The 24,474-nt window shown below is 40.1% G+C and overlaps 3 protein-coding genes across 4 annotated transcripts; all 3 read left to right on the top strand.

Moving 5' to 3' along the window:
* The first annotated feature begins 1,116 nt into the window (after window positions 1-1,116).
* On the top strand, window positions 1,117-4,018 carry LOC129173008 (sulfotransferase 1C1-like). 2 transcript variants are annotated; one of them, XM_054763427.1, is made up of 7 exons: window positions 1,117-1,411; window positions 1,738-1,866; window positions 1,948-2,045; window positions 2,112-2,238; window positions 2,673-2,767; window positions 2,871-3,051; window positions 3,214-4,018. In XM_054763427.1, the coding sequence occupies exons 1-7, from the start codon at window positions 1,261-1,263 to the stop codon at window positions 3,324-3,326; spliced, it is 894 nt and encodes a 297-aa protein (XP_054619402.1). In that variant the 5' UTR covers window positions 1,117-1,260; the 3' UTR covers window positions 3,327-4,018. The 2 variants fall into 2 exon arrangements, with proteins under 2 accessions (XP_054619402.1, XP_054619392.1); XM_054763417.1 differs by having other exon boundaries at window positions 2,655-2,767.
* A 2,731-nt stretch (window positions 4,019-6,749) lies between these two features.
* LOC129173023 (sulfotransferase 1 family member D1-like) lies at window positions 6,750-10,379 on the top strand. The gene is made up of 7 exons (XM_054763450.1): window positions 6,750-6,900; window positions 7,227-7,355; window positions 7,626-7,723; window positions 7,794-7,920; window positions 8,727-8,821; window positions 8,924-9,104; window positions 9,268-10,379. The coding sequence occupies exons 1-7, from the start codon at window positions 6,750-6,752 to the stop codon at window positions 9,378-9,380; spliced, it is 894 nt and encodes a 297-aa protein (XP_054619425.1). The 3' UTR covers window positions 9,381-10,379.
* A 5,664-nt stretch (window positions 10,380-16,043) lies between these two features.
* On the top strand, window positions 16,044-20,126 carry LOC129173015 (sulfotransferase 1 family member D1-like). The gene is made up of 8 exons (XM_054763440.1): window positions 16,044-16,175; window positions 16,894-17,046; window positions 17,457-17,585; window positions 17,667-17,764; window positions 17,835-17,961; window positions 18,114-18,208; window positions 18,311-18,491; window positions 18,681-20,126. The coding sequence occupies exons 2-8, from the start codon at window positions 16,896-16,898 to the stop codon at window positions 18,791-18,793; spliced, it is 894 nt and encodes a 297-aa protein (XP_054619415.1). The 5' UTR covers window positions 16,044-16,175; window positions 16,894-16,895; the 3' UTR covers window positions 18,794-20,126.
* The last annotated feature ends 4,348 nt before the right edge of the window (window positions 20,127-24,474 follow it).

Raw genomic sequence — 24,474 nt, 5'->3', positions numbered from 1 at the left:
ACAAGCACAGTCAGACGAGTGCATACTCACTTAATAAGTCACTTAATAGGTTATTGTGTCCAACCTAGTAGATAGATCATTAAAATTCGAACGAAATTTGAACTTCGAGAGTGTTTAAAATGTGAGACAATGTTAATGCCTGTCTGAGGAAAGTGTATTGTGAGGGGTTTTACAGCCTTAAAACATATATAATAACTGCAAACAAATAAAGTTGGCTACTTTGCGGATTTCATTTATTGCAGACTATTTTGGGAAATTATCCCCGCAGTAAACGAGGGAACACTGTATTACCGCTCGCTTTATATTTGTCTGCTTGATTTAAAATTAATTGCCATCCATCCATTTTGTATGCCGCTTGTCCCCACTGGGGTCGCAGAGGTATGCTGGAGCCTACTTTAAAGAATATTTACCAGAAAACCCTGTCATGTATGTATTGATTTGTAATGTGTGTATTTTAATAATTATATAAATGACTTCTATGCACAATACAATAAATGTAATCACTTTACTAGTGGACTCACATACATGAGCAATTAAGAATTTGTGGCCTGCAAATTTCAGGATTACTGGTCAAAACCAATAATAGGCCACAAGGAGAACATCAGTGTCAAGTTAGCAGGAGGAGTTTGGGGTTTGGAGGGCGAGCGAACCATGTAAAAAGAAGGACTTGATTGAAAATGTTGCTTTTACTTTTATTATTTTATGCTGTGTCTGGCAGTGTTTCTGCCTTAACAAGTGCAGTGTTTAGTATAAACAATGCTTAATTCGGGAAATTCTTCCCCTACTTAAAAATATAAAATAAAAAAATCATGTATTACAAAATATAAGCAATACCAACATTGGTAAGAATACAGACAGCAGCGTTTGCTGTCCTGCACCAAAAGGGTTTGAGCATTCAAACAAGATTTAGGACTGGTAAACACAATTAAATGAACCGTGACTCGTTGCTCTTACCTCCTTTAGGGTTGAATATATTTCAAATACTGGTTAAACCAGACACAGTGAGGGAGATTGGTAAGCAAATAGACTTTCTCTTCTGTTCCGTCGGGACACATCATAGACAGTTGATACCAAACCAAATGAAGCATTGAGTCAAAGTTCAGAGCTTGAAGTCTCTAGAAAAAGGATACATTTATGATTTACAAATCCAAGACACTGGTGAATATTTGACAGGAGCTGGCACCGAGAAGACAAAGCAGTCTTGCAACTTTGCAGCCTGATATTTCTGGAATTTGTTCACAAATCTTTTTGATCTCAGTCATGTCAGAGAACCAAGAGCTCAAACGTCACTGTCTACTGGTTCCGGTAGAAGGGGTTCTCCTTAAGGAACACGTCGCCAACAACTACAAAGCTGTCTCGGCTTTCTGTCCTGATCCTTCAGACTTGCTCATTGCCACCTATCCGAAAGCAGGTATGTTGTTCTCTGATGGTGTGGTACCCACACATTCTTTTTGGCATTTTAGATTTACAGTCATGTGAAAACTCTTTCACTCCTGAAAACACCCACTATAACTTAAGGGTGTTTAGGCAAATCACCACTGAATTTGATCCACACTTTTAGAGGACTGACAATCACACGTGTGTAAAATTTGAGCAACATTGGTTGAAAAACATGGACACCTTCAAGCAAAACATCTTTGGGACTTAACATAAGTCACTAGTATTTGTCAAATGATTATAAAAGGATAATGAATTAGGATAACATGACTCTGTGTTCTTGTTCTTTTGGGTGATAAGGGACCACATGGATCCTGGAGATAGTGGATCTGCTTCTTCACAACGGGGATAGTGAGACCTGCAAAAGAGCCCCCATTCCTGTCCGAATACCTTTCTTGGAGAATACCACTCGACTAGCAATCCCCTCGGGTGTGTAGACCCCTTAATGGATCTCAGGTATATACAAACTGATACTTACAGTATGTTGGCATCTTTTCTGTAAATCCCCAGGTCTTGATCTCCTGAAGGCAATGGACCCTCCAAGAGTTATTAAAACACATTTGCCGTTTCATCTCATTCCAAAAGGCTTTTGGGAAAACAAATGCAAAGTAAGTTGGTGGGAGGCAGCAGGGATCAGGACTATCACCCCGTCATTCAATCATGTGTGTCTGAAGGTGATCTACGTGGCTCGCAATGCTAAGGACAACATGGTGAGCTACTTCTATTTTCATAAAATGAATCTCACCCACCCTGAGCCTGGACCCTTGGGGGTCTTCATCCAAAAGTTCATGAATGGACAGGGTAAGTAGAGGAGTGTCGTGTGGACGACCTAACCATTTAAAGCAGGGGTGTCAAAGTCGTGACATCACCTGCTGGAGAAACTGGTTGGAGAGAAAACCTGCAATGTCTCAGCCCTCCTTGGCACAAGTTTGACACATGTGATTTAAAAGGACAGTTTGTGACTGGCTCAAGATTGCAGTTTTTTTTAAATAAAAAAAATGTAAGAATACCACCGGCTAGTGCATTAATTCTTAAAAAGAACAGAACAGATTGGCAGATTACAAAGTAACATGGTTAGTGCGCGTGTGTGTGTGTGTTGCGTGGGGCATGGTTTGCATGTTCGGAGCAGGAAGAAGGCGGGATTTGGCGCTTGCAGTACGCTCGGAAGTTAGCGCCCTCTAGGCAGCCACATAACATTTGCAAACAATCCCTTGAAGTAAATGCTGTTCCTGCAGTGCCATGGGGCTCCTGGTATGATCATGTCAAAGGCTACTGGGAGGAGCGAGAAAAGAGAAACATCCTTTACCTCTTCTATGAAGACATGAAAGAGGTAGATGATGTCTAAAATCTCCTTAGCTTTCAGTGTTTTCACAGCGGGGCTCAGTTGTTTTTTTTGTTTCGCTCCACTGTACGTCTCCTTTTTTTTCATCCAGAATCCTCGGCGTGAGGTGGAGCGCATTATGAGGTACCTGGACTTGTCGCTCTCTGATGATGTCATCAGCCGCATTGTGGAGCTGACGTCCTTCAAGATCATGAAGGAGAATCCGATGACCAACTACACTTTCTTGTCCAAGCCCCTTTTTGACCATTCCCTCTCCCCCTTCATGAGAAAAGGTCTTTCAAAACATCAACATGATTAGCAGAGTATGACACTATTATAGGGAAACAGCGCCCTTTAGTGGTCTGTAGAGTTACTACACATGAGCTCCTTCTTTTCTTAATTTAACACTAACTGTCACTTTTGCATCCAACATCGTTCTATTTTGTCCTCAACAGGAGAAGTCGGAGATTGGAAGAATCATTTTACGCCAGAGCAGGCAGCAGAGTTTGATGAGGACTATGAGAAGAAAATGAAGCATGTCAACATACCATTCAGGACACAGCTCTAAACCAGCTAGCAGTTACTGTCAAATATGAATTATTATACACGTGACCAGCTTAATTCACTATGATACAGTATAAAGTTAACCACACTTCTGTGGTGGCCCTATAGGATATGAAGAAGTAGATTATTTTTTATTATGCATAATTAACATATATTTACATTATTTAGTTGACTTACATTGCTATGCATCATAATTAACATATATCTATATTACTTAGTTGATTTACATTGCTATGCATTATGGTTAACGTATTTACATTACTTATTAGCTACTTGGGTACCATAGTTACAAGATATTCACGTCCACACATCTTTCCTTGGGTTTAACCTTTAGCCAGAGCAGACTTACTAGGTCAGCAGTTATATGTCACATGCTGTGTTGTTCTCATGAGCCGACAGGGTTCAGGGGGAGGGGCAACGCTGACCAACAGGATGTTCCAGGCAACCTCTACCGGTCGAGTGCACACAGATGGCAGTTTCCCTACAACGGACAAGGCGTGATCAGCATCTGGCAGTTTCAGAGGGTCACATCGCCCCCTCCTTCCACATTCCACAGATTGTATAAAACTCCTGGGCAGTGAAAGAGAGGGTGCTTTTTCGCAGTTGCACTGTGATAAGACCCGCATACTTGAGTAGGCAGCAGTTGCAGCTACGGAGCCCAGATATCTGTATTAGTTTGGCTTGTTAGGAATAAAATTTCTGAATTGGAATTGAACTGCCTTCGTCTCATTCATCCCTCAATAGAACCCCACACTTCAGATATTACACAGGGCCTGTAAATTGAAATCAGTCGGGTTGTTGATCAAATAAGGGCAGAAATCCAAGGTGAGGCAGTGCCAAGACAGTCTGCATACAATTTGCTTGTCCAAACATTGCTTTTTACCTTCATCTATTCTATAACTTCATGAATTGGTTTAAACAGGTAGGTGTTCTCCCCTGCTAGGCTCTAGGCCTGCCGCAACTCCACCAGTGTCCATTGTGCTAGCTGCAGGGTCATCAGTCGGGGGCCACCATTCACAGATGTTTCACCCCTTAACCCGGAACATCTCCTGCTGCAGGGGCAGTGAACAAGGACATCTCCCAGTCACCCCCCGCAGCTAGCCTTCTCAGGAGCTGCTCACTCCCCATGCCTTGTCCCACCTCCTCAGCCAAAGCCAGAAGCTTGCCTTTTCTGCCTCCTCAGTCAGCTCTTTGGTGGCTTTGTGTAGCTCCTTTCGCCTCAGCTCCAGTTCTTTAAGTAGGCGGGTCCTTGAGCCTCCCACAAAACCCCTGGTGCCCACCTCCACCGGGAAGAATCGTGTACTGCAACCATTCTAGATGTCTGTACAAGCATATTAGCAACCCACAGTAGACAATAGCCTGCTAAATATAGAGCCACAGCAGTCCTTATTGGCAAAAGGAGAACCAGCCCAGTGTGTTCTGCATCCTGATTGGCTGTAGACCATTGTCAATCAATCTACTTTGTGCAGTGGCTAGCAAACTAGCAAACTGCGTGAGCTGCTTGTTAACCACCAATAAACAATAGAAGAAGAAGCTAACTGGCTAAATGAATCTTCGGTTCAAGGAGTAGGACGAGGAAGACGACGATGGCAGGAGCAATATGTTTTAACAAGGATACAAAAACGTACAGCCGCACGGCGCCAGGACAAGCACAGTCAGACGAGTGAATACTCACTTAATAAGTCACTTAATAAGTTATTGTGTCCAACCTAGTAGATAGATCATTAAAATTCGAATGAAATTTGAACTTTGAGAGTGTTTAAAATGTGAGACAATGTTAATGCCTGTCTGAGGAAAGCGTATAACGTGTATTTTGAGGGGGTTTACAGCCTTAAAACATATATAATAACTGCAAACAAATAAAGTTGGCTACTTTGCGGATTTCATTTATTGCAGACTATTTTGGGAACCTATCCCCGCAGTAAACGAGGGAACACTGCATTACCGCTCGCTTTATATTTGTCTGCTTAATTTAAAATTAATTGCCGTCACTTCTGCGTCCAACATTGTTGTATTTGTCTTTTCTCTGTTTGGTCCTGAACAGGAGAAGTTGGTGATTGGAAGAACTATTTTACGCCAGAGCAGTCTGCAGAGTTTGATGAGGATTATGAGAAGAAAATGAAGAACGTCAACATACCATTCAGAACACAGTTGTAAAAATCGTCTAGCTGGAGTTACTTCCCAATATTTACTACAACTTACTACAACGTAAAGTCCCAATAGAACCAAATAATGTTTAAATATTCAGGGTATGAGACTTTGTTTAGTGGCGTGTAGACGCTAGTCTATTGCTAGTCTATAAATGCTAGCTCAACATGCTATGGTTTGCGGTCGTGAAGGGTCAGCTTCTTTCGGTTTGATATAGCGGCAGACAACCGCCCGGCACCCAAGTTGATATGTGCATTACCGCCACCTTCCGGATTTGGAATCTAGTACAGTAGTTTGACAGGTTGCAAAGGCTTCTTGTTACTGAGGGAATTAAAGAAACAACATCTTATAAAGAATATTCATCCATCCATCCATTTTGTATGCCGCTTGTCCCCACTGGGGTCGCAGAGGTATGCTGGAGCCTACTTTAAAGAATATTTACCAGAAAACCCTGTCATGTATGTATTGATTTGTAATGTATGTATTTTAATAATTATATAAATGACTTCTATGCACAATACAATAAATGTAATCACTTTACTAGTGGACTCACATACATGAGCAATTAAGAATTTATGGCCTGAAAATTTAAGGATTATTGGTCAAAACCAATAATAGGCCACAAGGAGAACATCAGTGTCAAGTTAGCAGGAGGAGTTTGGGGCGAACCATGTGAAAAGAAGGAATTTATTGAAAATGTTGCTTTTACTTTTATTATTTTCTGCTGTGTCTGCCAGTGTTTCTGCCTCAACAAGTGCAGTGTTTAGTATAAACAATGCTTAATTCGGTAAATTCTTCCCCTACTTAAAAATACAAAATAAAAAAATAATGTATTACAAAATATATGTAATACCAACATTGGTAAGAATACAGACAGCAGCGTTTGCTGTCCTGCACCAAAAGGGTTTGAGCATTCAAACAAGATTTAGGACTGGTAAACAAAATTAAATGAACCGTGACTCGTTGCTCTTACCTCCTTTAGGGTTGAATATATTTCAAATACTGGTTAAACCAGACACAGTGAGGGAGATTGGTAAGCAAATAGACTTTCTCTTCTGTTCCGTCGGGACACATCATAGACAGTTGATACCAAACCAAATGAAGCATTGAGTCAAAGTTCAGAGCTTGAAGTCTCTAGAAAAAGCATACATTTATGATTAACAAATCCAAGACACTGGTGAATATTTGACAGGAGCTGGCACAGAGAAGATAAAGCAGTCTTGCAACTATGCAGCCTGATATTTCTGGAATTTGTTCACAAATCTTTTTGATCTCAGTCATGTCAGAGAACCAAGAGCTCAAACGTCACTGTCTACTGGTTCCGGTAAAAGGGGTTCTCCTTACGGAACACATCGCCAACAACTACAAAGCTGTCTCGGCTTTCTGTCCTGATCCTTCAGACTTGCTCATTGCCACCTATCCGAAAGCAGGTATGTTGTTCTCTGATGGCGTGGTACCCACACATTCTTTTTGGCATTTTAGATTTACAGTTATGTGAAAAGTCTTTCACTCCTGAAAACACCCACTGTAACTTTAGGGTGTTTAGGCAAATCACCACAGCATTTGGTACACACTTTTAGAGGACTGACAATCACATGTGTGTAAAATCTAAGCAAGATTGGTTGAAAAACATGGACACCTTCAAGCAAAACATCTTTGGGACTTAACATAAGTCACTAGTATTTGTCAAATGATTATAAAAGGATAATGAATTAGGATAACATGACTCTGTGTTCTTGTTCTTTTGGGTGATAAGGGACCACATGGGTCCAGGAGATAGTGGATCTGCTCCTTCACAACGGGGATAGTGAGACCTGCAAAAGAGCCCCCATTCCCATCCGAATACCTTTCTTGGAGAATACCGCTCGACTAGGCATCCCCTCAAGTGTGTAGACCCCTTAATGCACATGTGTCAAACCCGAGACACTGCAGGTTTTCTCTCCAACCAGTTTCTTCAGCAGGTGATTTAATTGATGAGCTCCTTCCCTCAAACTGAAGGTGTTGATCATTAAAATCACCTGCTTTAGTGACTGGCTGGAAAAAAAACCTGCAGTGTCTTGGCCCTCCATGGCACGAGTTTGACACCCCTGCCTTAATGGATCTCAGGTATATACAAACTGATACTTACGTTGTCATCTTTGCCGTAAATCCCCAGGTCTTGATCTCCTGAAGGCAATGGACCCCCCAAGAGTTATTAAAACACATTTGCCGTTTCATCTAATTCCCAAAGGCTTTTGGGAAAACAAATGCAAAGTAAGTTGATGGGAGGCAGCAGTGATCAGGACTAACTATCACCCCGTCATTCAATAATGTGTGTCTCAAGGTGATCTACGTGGCTCGCAATGCTAAGGACAATCTGGTGAGCTACTTCTATTTTCATAAAATGAATCTCACCCACCCTGAGCCTGGACCCTGGGAGGGCTTCATCCAAAAGTTCATGAATGGACAGGGTAAGTAGAGGAGTGTCGTGTGGACGACCTAACCATTTAAAGCAGGGGTGTCAAAGTCGTGCCATCACCTGCTAGAGAAACTGGTTGGAGAGACAACCTGCAATGTCTCGGCCCTCCGTGGCACAAGTTAGACACATGTGATTTAAAAGGACAGTTTGCGACTGGCTCAAGATTGCAGTTTTTTAAAATAAAAAAATGTAGGAATACCACCGGCTAGTGCATGAATTCTTAAATTGGCAGATTACAAAGTAACATGGTTAGTGCGGGCCGCACGGTGGTCTAGTGGTTAGCACCTTGGCCAATACAGGAACAGCCTGGAGATCAGGAAGACCTGGGTTCGATTCTCCCATTCTGTGTGGAGTTTGCATGTTCTCCCCGTGTGCGCGTGGGTTTTCTCCAGGTACTCCGGCTTCCTCCCACATTCCCAAAAACATGCAGGTGAGGTTATTTGGCGACTCTAAATTGTCCATAGGTATGAATGTGAGTGTGAATGGTTGTTTGTCTATATGTGTCTACTGTATATGTGCCCTGCGATTGGCTGGCGACCAGTCCAGGGTGTACCCTGCCTGTCACCCGAAGTCAGCTGGGATAGGCTCCAGCATGCCCCCGCGACCCTAATGAGGATGAAGCGGTATAGAAAATGGATGGATGGATGGTTAGTGCGCGTGTGTGTAGGGCGTGGTTTACATGTTCAGAGGAGGAAGAAGGCGGGATTTGGCGCTTGCAGTACGCTCGGAAGTTAGCGCCCTCTAGGCAGCCGCATAACATTTGCAAACAATCTCTTTAAGTAAATGCTGTTCCTGCAGTGCCATGGGGCTCCTGGTATGATCATGTCAAAGGCTACTGGGAGGAGCGAGAAAAGAGAAACATCCTTTACCTCTTCTATGAAGACATGAAAGAGGTAGATGATATCTAAACTCTCCTTAGCTTTCAGTGTTTTCATAGCGGGGCTCAGTTGATTTATTATTTGGCTGCACTGTACGTCTCCTTTTTTTTCATCCAGAATCCTCGGCGTGAGGTGGAGCGCATCATGAGGTACCTGGACTTGTCGCTCTCTGATGATGTCATCAGCCGCATTGTGGAGCTGACGTCCTTCGAGATCATGAAGGAGAATCCGACGACCAACTACACTTTCATGTCCAAGCCCGTTTTTGACCATTCCCTCTCCACCTTCATGAGAAAAGGTCTTTCAAAACATCAACATGATGAGCGGAGTATGACACTATTATAGGGCAACAGCGGCCTCTATTGGTCCGTAGAGTTACTACACATGAGCTGCTTCTTTTCTTAATTTAACACGAATTGTCACTTTTGCGTCCAACATCGTTCTATTTTTGTCCTCAACAGGAGAAGTTGGTGATTGGAAGAACTATTTTACGCCAGAGCAGGCAACAGAGTTTGATGAGGACTATGAGAAGAAAATGAAGCATGTCAACATACCATTCAGGACACAGCTCTAAACCAGCTAGCAGTTACTGTCAAATATGAATTATTATACACGTGACCAGCTTAATTCACTATGATACAGTATAAGTTAACCACACTTCTGTGGTGGCCCTATAGGATATTACGCAGGGCCTGTAAATTGGAATCAGTCGGTGCGGTCAGGGGAGGCAGATGAAGCTCTGTCATCATGAAACATAAAAAATTGCATAAGGGTAACAAAAGTCATTTTTGTATACTTCTGATCATTTTGGACATTTTCTTTAAAAAATTGTTGAATTTGTACATTTGCTGATCAAATACAGGGCAGAAAGCCAAGGTGAGGCAGTGCCAAGACAGTCTGCAAACAATTTGCATGTCCCAACACTGGGCCTCATTCATGAAACGTTCTTACGCACAAATGTGTTCGTAAAGCCTTCTTACGAAGATTTTTGGCATTCACGAAACGTGTTGTTAACTCACAGTTCTTAGATCTCAGAACAAATTCCACGAACGCTCAGGAGGTGTTACGATGGTGTTTGTCGCTCTGCTGCCGCCTTCTGTCTGTTTGCTCTCTGTGCAGCTTCAGCCGGTGTGGGTGGAGTTCCCAGCACACACCTGCTGACAATCTCATCAGCACCCTTCATATACCCAGTGGCAACGAGAAGCCAGTGCCAGATTGTACTCCTTGCTACCCCCTGTTACCTGTTCCGCTTGGTCCGGCCCTTGCTACCCCCTGTTACCTGTTCCGCTTGGTCCGGCTCCTTCCCTGTTTCCCTGTTTCCCTGTTTCCCTGTTTCCCTGCTTCCCTGCTTCCCTGCTTCCCTGCTTTCTGGCTCACCTTCGTTACCGCTCTCTGTGTGCTTATGGACTTGTATACTCACCGTTGTTCCGGCTCAGGTTTGCCTGTAGTAATTCTTTGTTGTATCATAGTTATTTCCTGTCAGCCTTTTGCTGTCAGCGTTTTCTGTTGATACTTTTGGTTTTGTACTTTTGCCTTGTTTGTATTTTTCCCTTTCTCGGGTCACCTTCTGTTATTAAGCCTTTTGTATCTTATTTTGGACTCCTGTCTCTGCGTTGGGATCCGCCACGTCACCCGTGGCTCCACCCCGTGTGACAGGAGGACCATACGCACAAATACAGCTTGCACTTTCAATGCGCAATCGCCCTCTTAATGGATTTTGCAACCTGAGCCCAAAAAATGTAGTGCAAATAAAATATACCAACAATTATTTATCATCAAAGCAACTAAAATATACTCCATCAATAAATTTATATTCAAATCCCAATTCATTCATCCATTTCCCTACCTCAATCGCAAACGGTATCACTCAATTAATATCCAAATAATCTCAGATTCGCAAAAACATTCTGAATGTTGTTGCAAGTTTCCCTGGAGGTACACACGACTCCTACATTTTCCGAAATTCCTCCGTTGGAATGCGCCTGAGTCATGGCGCAGCATGCGACGGATGGTTAATCGGTGCGTAAAATGTTAATTTCTTGCCTTTTGCGTGTTATGTGGCCATTAACTTATTTTACAGGTGATCGAGGCTATGCCCTGGCACCTTGGCTCATGACACCATTGAATAATCCGCAGACCCCACAAGAACAAATGTACAACCAAAAGCACACACGTACACGCTCCTGCGTGGAGCGCACCATCGGTATACTCAAGGGACGCTGGATGTGTTTGGACGCTGCAGGTGGAAGGCTGCTCTACAAACCAGAAAAGGTAGGTTTTGTAGTATTTAATATTAGGTTTTAGTTTATGCTTTGGAATGGCAAAAAACAAGAGGCAAACATTCTGATTTTTTGTGAAGGCTCTCATTAATCCAGGAATTCTCCATTGCAAATATGTTTTATTTGGTCAACTGGATAAATAATTGATTCTCTGTTGTTGCAGGTGTGCAGCATCATAATGGCCTGCTTCGTCTTTCATAACATCGCAATGAAACGTGATAACCCCCAGATAACGACACGCGCCCCCAGCCACGTCTTGAGTCAGAGCACGGGGCTGCTGTATTAATTAGGCAACGTCTAATCAAATGTAACCACAGAAATAATAAATTGTCACACACAAACTATGTATTTTGACTTTATTTTTCCATCATAATTATGTAAATATTTTGTAGAGTTTCTGAAATGGTTTGGTTTCTGATTGATGGCCCACCTCCCGTTTCCTCCAGATCCCTCCGGTGCAGTCCAATTTTTTTTTTTTACTCTGATTTGAAAAAAATCCCATTTGTTTGCGTTCAGAGCTCATTTGCTCATCAAGTCAGGATGTGTGGCAGATGGGTGCCCTCAACAGACCAGGATACTTGCGCCCCCATGCTGCTCATAAGTAATATCAAACATTCACCACGTGAGACGGATCAAACCAGAGTATCCGGGGACTCAGTTCATCGCTGTACCACAGCCCTCAGGTTAATTACACGGTTAAAAAAAGTTAATTACAACAGTATTTGCTCAAAAATAAGACATATTTCTTTCTTAATATTATATTATATTAATTGTAGCGTCTCAAACAAATGTTATTTCACTACTAAAATGTGAAATAAAAAAGGAGTCACTATGAGTTGGCTTAACCTTGACTCCTAGTTGAGAGATAGGGGATGAATCAGTTTTTCACACAAGGCCATGTTGGTTAGGATTTTTTTTCTCCCTTTATAATAAAATGTTTCATTTAAAAACTGCATTTTGTGTTCAGTTGTGTTGTCATTGACTAATATTTACATTTGTTTGATGATCTGAAACATGTAAGTGTGACAAACATGCAAAAAAAGGAGAAATCAGGAATGGGGAAAACACTTTTTCACACCACTGTATGGGAGCTCTGGTGGTCTTTTTTACGTTAGATTTGGCTATGTCTTGTTTTAATTTTATACAAATGCTGGAACAACTCAAAAAGGCGTGCTCAGTTAAGTTTTTTAATGATTTCAAAGTAAGCCTATGCATGCACGCTGCACTTCTGTTGAATTCTGTTAGTGGAACAGGTCAAATTTAAAAAAGATTAAAACATTTAAAACTTTATTAGCTGTCTAATGTTTTGTGGCTCCAGACAAATTTTCTTTACTGGAAGAGGCTGCAAATTGGCTCTTTTGATGTTAGAGGTTGCCGACATCTGCCCTGCATGTATGATTTTTACCCACGTTCTTCTGTTACTTCAGTATACAAGTATGTTTATCATCTTCGGGTTGCATCTGTCAGAGATTTGTTTTTTTGCATACTCTTGCATGATGTGTTTTGTTTTTCTCAATCTACTTAGATTGAAATAAAATAGTCGACCCCACCGAGTGGTTAGCATGTTGGCCACACAGCCAGTAGATCGGGAAAATCTGGGTTTGAATCTCTGCTTGGGCATCTCTGTGTGGAGTCTGCATGTTCTTTTCTCCAGGTACTCCGGTTTCCTCCCACATTCCACAAACGTGCATGTTAGGTTAATTGGAGACTCTAAATTGTCCATAGGTATGAATGTGAGTGTGAATGGTTGTTTGTCTATATGTCTCACCCGAAGTCAGCTGGGATAGGCTCCAGCATTCCCACGCAACCCTAATGAAGAGAAGCGGTATAGAAAATGGATGGATGGGTTAACTTATTTTTACATTGGTATGACAATTAAAAATGATTTTAAAAAATGACAGAAAGCTTTTGTCAATTTTTTAGGTTTTCATATTAACAATATTTAATTCAGAGGGGTCCAAATTGTGGCCCAGGGCCGATTGCAGCCCATTTTTATTGTAAATTATTACACTGTAAATTTATTACACTGTTAGAAAATAATACAAGATCTCATGAGATTAAAACTTGACAGGATTTCTCACTCAGAAAGAAAACATTTCCGTTGGTACTCGGCCTAGGATGATAATTGCTTTATCCAAGTCTTTAAAATGTCTGTCCAAACATTTGAAGTAGAGAAATAAAGTGAATTAAATTGATCATAATTATAAATAATTGAAGGCCAAAAGCTGGTTTATACTTTGACTTCTCATAAATTGCTAAACTTCCCAACATTAAGGAGTATGCCTAATGTTAGTGTCTGTCAGTGTCATTTGGAAAAAAAACATTTATTTTAAAAGTACTGTATCTAATTCTCACTGATACATGATGAGAATGAATTTCTATGAATTGCATTGAATTTAATTCCGCTTCCTGTAATTCAAATTCAATTCAAAATCCTGTGGGGTGGAGTCAATTCAGATTCAAATTCATCCAGTGAATTGAATTGAATTCTCAAATTCTGAATTTTCACAGGCCTGGTGCACAGTGCACACTGAGTGGGTTCATGACGCCTGCCAGTTTGTGTTTGTCAGCAAGTCTTTCATGTAAATGTGACACAGACCTTCCAAGACTGTATAGACTGGTACTGATTAACAACGGAAGAGTTGAATTTAACACTGCATGTCTGAAGGACTTAACACTGACTTTTAACTGTACTGTTAGAGTTGGTTTACTCTCCAGAGATTGTAAATACTATAATTTAAATCTGACATAATGACACTCCATTGTTTACCGTGTAACTGCTTTCGGGTTGAATATATTTAAAACACAGTCAGGCACATAGACAAGCAAGTACATTTTCTTTAGTTTGGATATAAACAATGACTTTAGTCCTAATACCTACAATACTAATCAGCCTTATCTCCTTGCTGAAAAAGCTTAAATTGATAAGCACTGGACAGTACAAGAAACAAGATAAAGCACTGTTTGAAGCACGCCATTTTTGAGGCAGGTGTAAGGTACATAAAAAAGGATACAATAAGTTAACATGGCTAAAAACAGTTTAAAATGCATAAATATGCTTAAAGTAGTTAAAAGTGGTAATAATTCATAAAGATGTTGGATATGTAAAATTCAGTTGTTAAAAACAGACACCCCACTATTTTAAAAATATGTTTGTCTCTAAAATAATTCAAATCCCCATTGTTGGTGTTCAGGTGTAATACCGCAAGTCCACTAGTGGGTGCTGGTAGCGATAGTGGTATAGAGGAGGTATTAAAACGACAGAGGAAGAAGAAATCCTGCTGGTACATGGAAGACCCATGTGGAAAAGGTAGAAGAGAAATGTAAGAGGATAATAAACTTAATGAGAGCTGTTACAGGTAAGGAGTGGGGAGCAGATAAACAGTCACTAATATATATATATAGAGCTTTGATGAGAGCAAATATAGATTATGGAAGTTTTGTATATGGAGCTGCAGCTAAAACACATTTAATGAAAATAGAAAGAAATATTCACAAAGCATTTAGGATATGTACAGGTGCAATCATATCAACACCAATTAAAGCAGTGCAGGTTGAGTTAGGAGAAGTACTGTATGACCTGAGAAGAGATCAACTTATGTTAACATACTGGAGTAGACTTAAAGGATGTAGGCATGGACATCTGGCCAAGAATGTGATAGAGGAATGTTGGGAGTATAATACAACTAAAAGTAATAGCTTTGGGTGGGTAATTAAAGATAAAATAGATAAATATAACATAAAAAATATACATATTAATAATTCTACACCCATAAGCAATATTCCTATCTGGCTATTTCCGAAACCTGAAGTAGATATACATATAACAGAGTTAAAAAATAAATGGAAAGATAATGAAAAAGGACATAAGGCAAGTCAATATATTAAAAACAAATATTATGGTTACTTAGATATGTATACAGATGGATCAAAAAGCGAAGAAGGGAAGGTGGGGATTGGAATCTATGTACCAACAATGAATTATAGCATCATTAAAAGATTACCTGACCAGCTCTCGGTTTATACAGCAGAAATGATGGCAATTATTATAGGCTTGCAATGGATAGAGGAAATAAAACCAGATAGAGTGGTATGTTGTGTGGACTCTCTGGCAGCATTATATAGTATTAAAAATATGGAATCAAGTCGAGAGGATTTATTATTAGAAATACATCAAAACTTATTCCAACTACACATGTTAAAAATAGACATAAGATTTTGCTGGGTGCCTGCACATGTAGGGGTGGAGGGGAATGAGGTGGCAGATAAAATGGCTAAAATGGGAATTAGAAGGAATGAAATGATAGATATACCTGCTGGTAAAGGCGAAGTAAAGGCAATAATCAAAAAACAAATGATGGAGAAATGGCAAAATAGGTGGGATGAGGGTAGTAGCGGGAGAAAGTATTATAAAGTACAAAAATCTATCAGTGCACAAGGGGTGAAGAGAAAAAACTGAAAAGAGGAAATAGTGTTAACTAGGATGAGGCTCAATCACACCGGGTTAAATGACAAGATGTTTTTGATAGGGAAATGTAAATCAAAAGTATGTATGGAATGCAAAAGTATAGAGAACGTAGAACACATATTACTACACTGCAAGAGATATAGGGAAGAACGTGTAACGTTAAGGAAAAGAATTAAGAAGATAGGAAGGGAATGGAGCATTGAGGGTATCTTAGGAACAGGTGGGGAGGGGGTAAGAGATATACAGAGGGCAGTGATAGAATATTTGAAGGACACAGGATTATATAATAGAATATAGATAAGTATTAGAATATTTTAGTATTATATTATATAGTATTATATAGTAATATATAGTAATATATAGTATTATATAAGTATTATTATTAGGATTATTATTAGTGGTAGTATAAGTAGTCTCCTCACTATCTAAGATAGCATAAAGTAAGATACTGTATATGGCCCATGTTACATACTCCGGTACAGTAGGTGGCGGTATGCACCTTTTCAAGTCATGGTTGCAACCCGCCATTAAACTAAAAGAAGAAGAAGAAGAAGAAGAAGAAATCCTGCTGGTGAAGATACAACAACTCATTGTGGATTGTCTTCCTTAGTCTATACCACAGGTTAGTAGAAAGTAGAAATAACTCACACAAACAGATGTAAAGAGTGGAGAATGTTGATAAAGTAAACAGCTACATGTAAAGTGGTACGTTATACAATGTATTGTTGAGCATTTAAGCACATGCTAAATGGCTAACGCTAACAGGCCTTGGTGCATGGTGAACAGCACTAAGCAGGCTAATTGAAATCTGTGAATTGACTGTGTTGCTAAAGTTATGTTATATAAGTATACATTTTGTCCCTAAATTGTCACTTGATTGACATGTGAAGAAAATGCCTTAACATCAGAAATGCTGTTGTACAACTGTTTAATCAGTGTTCAAATGAAGGTTAAACTGATAATACTTGAAGTGTTATTTTTCTAAGAAGAATAAATCCTGCTGGTGAAGATACAACAACTCATTGTGGATTGTCTTCCTTATTCTATACCACAGGATTATAATTCCCACCCCTCTTCAAGCGGGAGGGGCAACACAGGCGGACTAAATTAAATTAGGGTGGAGCGCTGTTGACACACATCGTAGACCGTTTATACCAAACCAGTTCGTGCATTGAGTGAAAGTTCGGATGTTGAAGTCTCTTGAAAAAGGACACATTTATGATTTGCAAAGCTAAGCCACAGAAGGACAGAAGAAAGTGGTAGATAAAGGAGATAAAGCAGTCTTGCAAATTTGCAGCCTGATATTTTTGGAATTTGTTCACAAATCTTTTTGACCTCAGTCATGTCAGAGAACCAAGAGCTCAAACGTCACTGTCTACTGGTTCCGGTAAAAGGGGTTCTCCTTACGGAACACGTCGCCAACAACTACAAAGGGGTCTCGGCTTTCTGTCCTGATCCTTTAGACTTGCTCATTGCCACCTATCCGAAAGCAGGTATGTTGTTCTCTGATGGTGTGGTACCCACACATTCTTTTTGGTTTTATATGTAGATTTACAGTCATGTGAAAACTATGTTACTCCAAAAATGCTGCACACAAAAGGGTGAAACATTGCCAACACATGCACCACAATATGCACCCACTGTAACTCTCGGGTGATTTGCTAAATCACCACAGCATTTGGTACACACCTTTAGAGGACTAACAATCACGCATGTAAAATTTGAGCAATATTGGTTGAAAAACATGGACATCATCAAGCAAAACAACTTTGGGACATAACATCTATTTGTCCATAAATCACTGAGAATTTGTCCAATGATTCTAATTTGAAGATAACAAATTAGAATAAAACAAGATAAAGATGATACATGACTCTGTGTTCTTGTTTTTTTGGGTGATAAGGGACCACATGGGTCCTGGAGATAGTGGATCTGCTTCTTCACAACGGGGATAGTAAGACCTGCAAAAGAGCTCCCATTCCCGTCCGAATACCTTTCCTGGAGAATACCGCTCGACAAGGAATCCCCTCGGGTGTGTAGACCCCTTAATGGATCTCAGGTATATACAAACTGATACTTACAGTATGTTGTCATCTTTGCTGTAAATCCCCAGGTCTTGATCTCCTGAAGGCAATGGACCCTCCAAGAGTTATTAAAACACATTTGCAGTTTCATCTAATTCCAAAAGGCTTTTGGGAAAACAAATGCAAAGTAAGTTGGTGGGAGGCAGCAGGGATCAGGACTAACTATCACCCCGTCATTCAATAATGTGTGTCTGAAGGTGATCTACGTGGCTCGCAATGCTAAGGACAACCTGGTGAGCTACTTCCATTTTCATAAAATGAATCTTGCCCACCCTGAGCCTGGACCCTGGGAGGGCTACATCCAAAAGTTCATGAATGGACAGGGTAAGTAGAGGAGTGTCGTGTGTGGGACTGCTTGACCATTTAAAGGGACTGTTTGCAACTGCCTCTTGATTGCAGTTTTTCAAACCAAAAAATATAAGACTACCATATACCAATATCTGAACATTTAAGTGACCTGCATGCTGTTCCTGCAGTGCCATGGGGCTCCTGGTATGATCATGTCAAAGGCTACTGGGAGGAGCGAGAAAAGAGAAACATCCTTTATCTCTTCTATGAAGACATGAAAGAGGTAGATGATGTCTAAACTCTCCTTAGCGTTCAGTGTTTTCATAGCTGGGCTCAGTTGATTTATTGTTTGGCTCCACTGTACGTCTCCTTTTTTTCCATCCAGAATCCTCGGCGTGAGGTGGAGCGCATCATGAGGTACCTGGACTTGTCGCTCTCTGATGATGTCATCAGCCGCATTGTGGAGCTGACGTCCTTCGAGATCATGAAGGAGAACCCAATGACCAACTACACTTTCTTGTCCAAGCCCATTTTTGACCATTCCCTCTCCACCTTCATGAGAAAAGGTCTTTCAAAACATCAGCATGGGCAGACTATGAGATTATCTATTATAGGATAACAGTGGCCTCTAGTGGTCCGTAGAGTTACTGCAGCTGAGTCAGCTTTTTTTCCCCTTTTCTTTATGCTTCTGGCTTTACACTTGTCTGCTCAATTTAACAATAATTTAACAAAAATTCTGTTTTTGCCCTTAACAGGAGAAGTCGGAGATTGGAAGAACCATTTTACGCCAGAGCAGGCAGCAGAGTTTGATGAGGACTTTGAGAAGAAAATGAAGCATGTCAACATACCATTCAGAACACACCTGTAAACCGATTAGCAGTTAACTGCTGGAGGTACTGTTGAATAATAGTTATCATTATACAGTGATGGGCATAGTGGCATGCCAAAGATGCCAATGTTATTTGGCTATACCTGCCCATATAGTCATCCCTCGATTATAGCGGTTAATGGATTAATTGGTTCCAGACCCGACCTTGTTAAATGAATGTCCGAGATATAGGATTCAATGCTAATAAATGGCTGACTTCATGCAGTGTTTAGGTAATGTAAGGTAGTGGTTCCCAAACTTTTTACTGTCGCATACCCATTCAGATATTTCACCTGAGGCCATGTACGCCCTACTCCTGCACACTTAAAAACATAAAACATGAACCTGTTTATCTTAATTCACTTGTCGTATGTAACAAAATGATTTGGGTAATTAATTTTGTAGTAGTTCTGTGTAAAAAATGTGTACTTTGCGTGGTCACAGTTTGACAAAGTTACACATGAGCACTGATAACTAGATAAGTAATCATCCAACATATCTTTTATACCAGTCTGATGTTGGCATCCTTCTGTTTGAATGGGTCGCATTTGAGCTTCACATGTCCACTCATGGTGGCTATGGCTTAAATTTGCATATTCTTTTAATACCAAATTGAAGGGTAAAGCTTAACAATCATGATAAAGCAGTAACCAAAGTACAAAAATATATACAACCAATAATAAAGCCTCATTTTAGGGAGAATCCACACTCACAGTGACAGGCTTTCACCTTGGATTGGAACACCAATATAAATGAAATCTTCAAGGTTAAACACTCTTAAAGCACAAAATAATCATCCAACTTACTTATTTGTTCATATGATGCACACAGAGCAATGAACGACTTCACGCTCTGTCTCCTTTCCTCTCTGTTCTCCCTGAGCCGTGAGGCATTCAGGCGCACTCGTTATTGTGAGTGTTAGGAACTCATTGTTTTTCATGTTTATTGACGTCCCCCCATCACAATTGCCGTACCCCATTTTGGGAACCTAGGATGAAAGGTAATGTCTCAATGTTTTGTGTCATGACTGCCACCTAGTGACCAGAATACTACATATCACTTGTATTTCAATATTTTTTTGGACTAATAATAGATCACAGTCTACCACGAAACAGCAATCATTTAGTAAGTAATTAATTTCTGAAAAAACATGATATAGTGAGGGAGCAATAATCGAACCACGATATTGAGAGGGACGACTGTACAAGCAAATCAGCCTAATTTATACAGCCGTGGCCAAAACCTTGGCATCTTTGGACCAAACATTGGCATCATGACTGTAACTGTGACTGACCTTGATGCAATATAATAAAGCATACAGTTAACCCTTTAACCCTTGGCCTGCATATACCACGACAGGGTTCTGCAACTGGGAGCCTGTGGGACAAATCTGGTGTGGGATCAAGAAAAACAAAACAAATAATGATAACATAAAATAATTGTAATAATTTTGTTCAGTAAAAAGTAAAACTGAATTTGCACATTTCCTGATCAAATACAGTGCTGAACCCCAAGGTGAGGCAGCACCAAGTTTATTTTAAGACAATCGGCAAACAATTTGCTTGTCCCAACATTGATTTTACCTTTACCTATTGTATGAATAAATGAAAGACCAACATTATTTGATTAGACAAACAAATTCCCAGGCAAAAGAGTATTTAGTTAACAACCTGAAAAGTAATGTCCAAACATACATTTGAATTTTGGCTCCTGCATGGCAGCATAGCCTTATATTCATGGTAGGAAGGTTGCTTATCCTTACTATTATGTGGATACACCACAGAATTGTGGCTCTTATCATCCAAAAGCACAAGTTAATTGAACATGTTTTCCTTTTGATACCTTTCGGTTGTGTATCTTTTAATCTTATGTGACAAAATTATGTGACAGAATAATTTACTTTAATTCACACACCCTCAATTAAAGAAACATTTTTGCCGCTGTTATACAATACACAATCTTACTCGTTTCACCACACACTCGCCTGCAGAGCAACAGCACTGCACTCACAATGCCTCAGGCCACTGCTGAAAGGTAACGCTACATATTGGAGCTGCTGCCACCGCTACTGTGGTTTTGAGTTTGGAAACATTAACGCTAGGTGTAGCAATGCGCATAAGAATGAAGAAGTGGTAATGCTTGAAATGACCAAAATACGGCAAAATACTGTCAATATTACATGTTATCATGAATGGGCCTGTTACTACTACATGGTCACAGTATGTATAGAAAATCCCTCTTATGTCTCTAATGTCCCTGCAGTGATCCAATAGCCTGCGCTGATGTGGTGTAAACAAAGAATAATAGGATTGTAAAGGTGACTTTTGGGGTGTTATTTCATGTCTACAGGGCTCTAGTAATGGTAAAAGATGTATTTAGAAAGTCATAAACAGTTTTTATATGCTCTAACTACAAAAATATTCCATTTACTGAATTCCACTTTGCGGAAATTGACTTATCAGTAGATTTGGGCATTTTCTGAATTTGAACGATACTGGTTCCTAACAATTCTCGATTCCGATGCTTTTAAAAGGCAGTGTCATTAAATGCTTTAAATGAGGGCGCTAACCAGAGTTCTTTTTTACACAGGTAAACAGGATATTGCCATATTGTCATATCAAACGTCATATCCGGTTAGCATAACATACATAAATAAATAGAATAAAAGACATAAAATCCAGTGTTATTTTAATGTAAACAACCGTAAGCAGAGTGCAATGATGGATTAATCAAGAGCAGGGGTGTTCACACTTTTTTAGCCTGCGAGCTACTTTTAAAATGACCAAGTCCCAAAGATCTACCTACTACTAGATAGGAAGTATATATATTTACTATATTTATTGAACAAAAACTATGAGTACGTATTTATGTACGTTATACATGTACATCAGGAGCGCACGCACTTTCTCAGCATGCAAGTACAAGTCAAAATAAAACATATAAAAGTCTATTAAACATATAACATATACAAAATGTAACCAGTAAACTGTGAAATTCTATTGTAAATATTAATGTTTAGTATTTCACATTCACATTTTCAAAGTTTACAGGTAATCAAAGTAGTTGCTATCATAATTCACTTCAATATGGAAATAAAGATAATTCCACATAACTCCTACATAGTTGTGTACTAGTGAGTGAGTACTGGTAACGTGTCAGTCAAATTAGCTGTTTAACGTTCATTAGGGCACACAGTTCATGTATTACATCCAGTTAGCATTTGATATCAAACATTAGCGATATACAAGAATTTAAAATGACGATGCAAAAGACAATGCAGCCGAAGTCAAGGCAACATATTGAAAAGGTTTCACCGATGGGCACATTTTTAATTTAATCATGAAAAAATAGTTTAAGAAGCCCACGTGTAGAAAACACTGATTTCTGTAGGAGAGTTCATGACGCAAAGCAAAGCCAGTCAACAATACCCTTTTTTTCTTCGTAACGAGCCACTACAAGTGAACAGATAACTTTTGTTATAGATATAGACATCTTACCGCAGTTAGTTCATCCATAATCACAATAATAAAGATGAAAGTTGCATCTTCGTGTGTAGCTTGAAACGCTGCGGGGGAGCAAGCGTGAATCAGGAGGGGAGTTTAATGTCAGCTGACTGATGTCATATGACAACTACAAAGTGACGTTTACGCTATCAACCCAAACTACATTGGTAATCTACTGGTAGCTCGACGTAATGGCCACGCCTGGTCTAGAGGATGCGGCCAGAGTTTGTTTTTTTTAAACGGAGAAATACCATCCATCCAAACATCTTGCAAGCAAATACTATTGTTTGTATTTTTTCAGTGGCAAAAAAAACCTTAAAATTATTAATGAAACCAATATAAGAGGGCTTATAAATGATCCACTTGCACCATGGATATCATATAACAAAAAAAGATTGATTATGTTGTAATGCTGGAACAGTTGTGGCAGAGGGCATGGTTGATGAGCCCACCGCTAAATGAGGCAGAGGCCTGTGGGCGTTGGCTGTCAGGGCGGACGGCACAGCGGGAGATGCATAGGTGGAGCCGCATGCAACCGGGAAGTCTGGGCTTCCATACTGAGACTGCTGCTCCTGTGACCCGGACCAGGATAAGCGGAGGAAAAAGGATGGCTGGATGGATATCCCAGTGAGAGCGGACTTTGTATGAGACTGTTTAACTTTGAACTTTTATTGTGTCCATGAAATACTGAGCACTAGTGCAGCATGATAATGCTACAAGAATGGCTTAGTATTCAGCTGCAACTGAATAAAACAACCCTTTCTAAAACCCTGGATAAATATTTGAACAGTTGGATCAAGACTGGCCTGATCACTGCATGTTTAAAAGCAGTCACAACCAGCACTGAACAAAGGCAACTGTTAATGAAATAGAGAAGAGACGACCCAATAGTATTAAAAACATCTTTCAACTAGGGATGTCCTGATCCACATTTTTTGGCTTCTAATCCGATTTTTTTGATAGCCTTGCCAATCCGATCTCAATCCGGTACCAATTCTTTTCTTTTTTTTTAAAATAATAATACATTTTTGTTACAAACATGAATTTGTGGAATTGAATAGCTCTTCAAAGCATAAAAAATAATACAACCAAAGTATTGTATTGTATTGTATAGTACTTTATTTATCCCACAGCAGGGAAATTCACTTGTTACAGCAGCAAGCAAGATACGCAAGTAAAGAATACATAGTGACTACAACATGGTTCAGGTGGTGCAGGTGTTGTAGAGCCTGACAGCGGTCGGTATGAAGGACCTGCGGAACCTCTCCTTCTTACACCGTGGGTGTAACAGTCTGCTGCTGAAGGAGCTGCTAAGGGAACCCACAGTGTCATGTAGGGGGTGAGAGGTGTTGTCCATGATGGATGTCAGCTTAGCCAACATCCTTCTCTCCCCCACTTCCTCCACGGAGTCCAGAGGACCGTCCAGGACAGAGCTCGCTCTCCTGATCAGCCTATTGATCCTGCTCCTGTCCCTGTCCGTGCTGCCCCCTCTCCAGCAGCCCACAGCATAGAAGATGGCTGAGGCCACCACAGAGTCATAAAAGGTCCGTAAGAGAGTCCTGCACACACCAAAGGACCTCAGTCTCCTCAGCAGGTGGAGGCGACTCTGGCCCTTCTTGTAGAGGGCGTGGGAAGAGAAATGTGAGAAAATGTAATTGCCTCTCTGTGAAAAGTGTATAAAGTGTATGGTGAGGGTCAAAAAATGAAGAGCACTTGAGCTGTAGCTCTCTCAAGCTGAACGAGGAGAGATAATGACAGATGGCGGCTGGACGTCATGCTCAAATCAAGGGTATGTGACAATAACCTCTCACCACATTGATATTAATATTGTATTATTTCTATGTTGAAAAACCTAAGCAGACGTAGCAGGTAAACCTACTGTTGAAATGTTGGTTGCACTTACTGTACTTTTACTGAAAATTTATTGAATATTGAAAATGAGAGTAGAAAAGGTTAACCTGTTAATTCAACCTGAAGTGTTGCACTTTATTCAAATAAATGTGAATGCATTTGCCATTAATTGTTGTTTACTTGTTTGTTTGTATTCATCATTAATTTATACCTGATTCCCTTACAAAAAAAACAACGGGAATCTAGGAAACTTTAAGTCACACTGGTTGAATTTTTGGCTAAAAAGTCACTGAACCAATTTAAAGTTAATGAATCGTTTCGGATCGT

The sequence above is a fragment of the Dunckerocampus dactyliophorus genome, chromosome 2 (genome assembly GCF_027744805.1).
Source record: "Dunckerocampus dactyliophorus isolate RoL2022-P2 chromosome 2, RoL_Ddac_1.1, whole genome shotgun sequence".
NCBI classification, from domain to species: domain Eukaryota; kingdom Metazoa; phylum Chordata; class Actinopteri; order Syngnathiformes; family Syngnathidae; genus Dunckerocampus; species Dunckerocampus dactyliophorus.
Note: the sequence above shows the minus strand (reverse complement) of the source record. Positions and strands in the feature narration are given on the sequence as shown.

Bases quoted from the DNA above. Each gene is read 5' to 3' on its own strand.
- LOC129173023 (XM_054763450.1), top strand. From the start codon at position 6,750: ATGTCAGAGAACCAAGAGCTCAAACGTCACTGTCTACTGGTTCCGGTA. The intron at 7,724-7,793 runs GTAAGTTGATGG...GTGTGTCTCAAG, and splicing joins TTTGGGAAAACAAATGCAAA to GTGATCTACGTGGCTCGCAA. The intron at 9,105-9,267 runs GTCTTTCAAAAC...TGTCCTCAACAG, and splicing joins CTCCACCTTCATGAGAAAAG to GAGAAGTTGGTGATTGGAAG.
- LOC129173008 (XM_054763417.1), top strand. From the start codon at position 1,261: ATGTCAGAGAACCAAGAGCTCAAACGTCACTGTCTACTGGTTCCGGTA. The intron at 2,239-2,654 runs GTAAGTAGAGGA...AATCCCTTGAAG, and splicing joins AAAGTTCATGAATGGACAGG to TAAATGCTGTTCCTGCAGTG. The intron at 2,768-2,870 runs GTAGATGATGTC...TTTTTCATCCAG, and splicing joins TCTATGAAGACATGAAAGAG to AATCCTCGGCGTGAGGTGGA.
- LOC129173015 (XM_054763440.1), top strand. From the start codon at position 16,896: ATGTCAGAGAACCAAGAGCTCAAACGTCACTGTCTACTGGTTCCGGTA. The intron at 17,765-17,834 runs GTAAGTTGGTGG...GTGTGTCTGAAG, and splicing joins TTTGGGAAAACAAATGCAAA to GTGATCTACGTGGCTCGCAA. The intron at 17,962-18,113 runs GTAAGTAGAGGA...CTGTTCCTGCAG, and splicing joins AAAGTTCATGAATGGACAGG to TGCCATGGGGCTCCTGGTAT.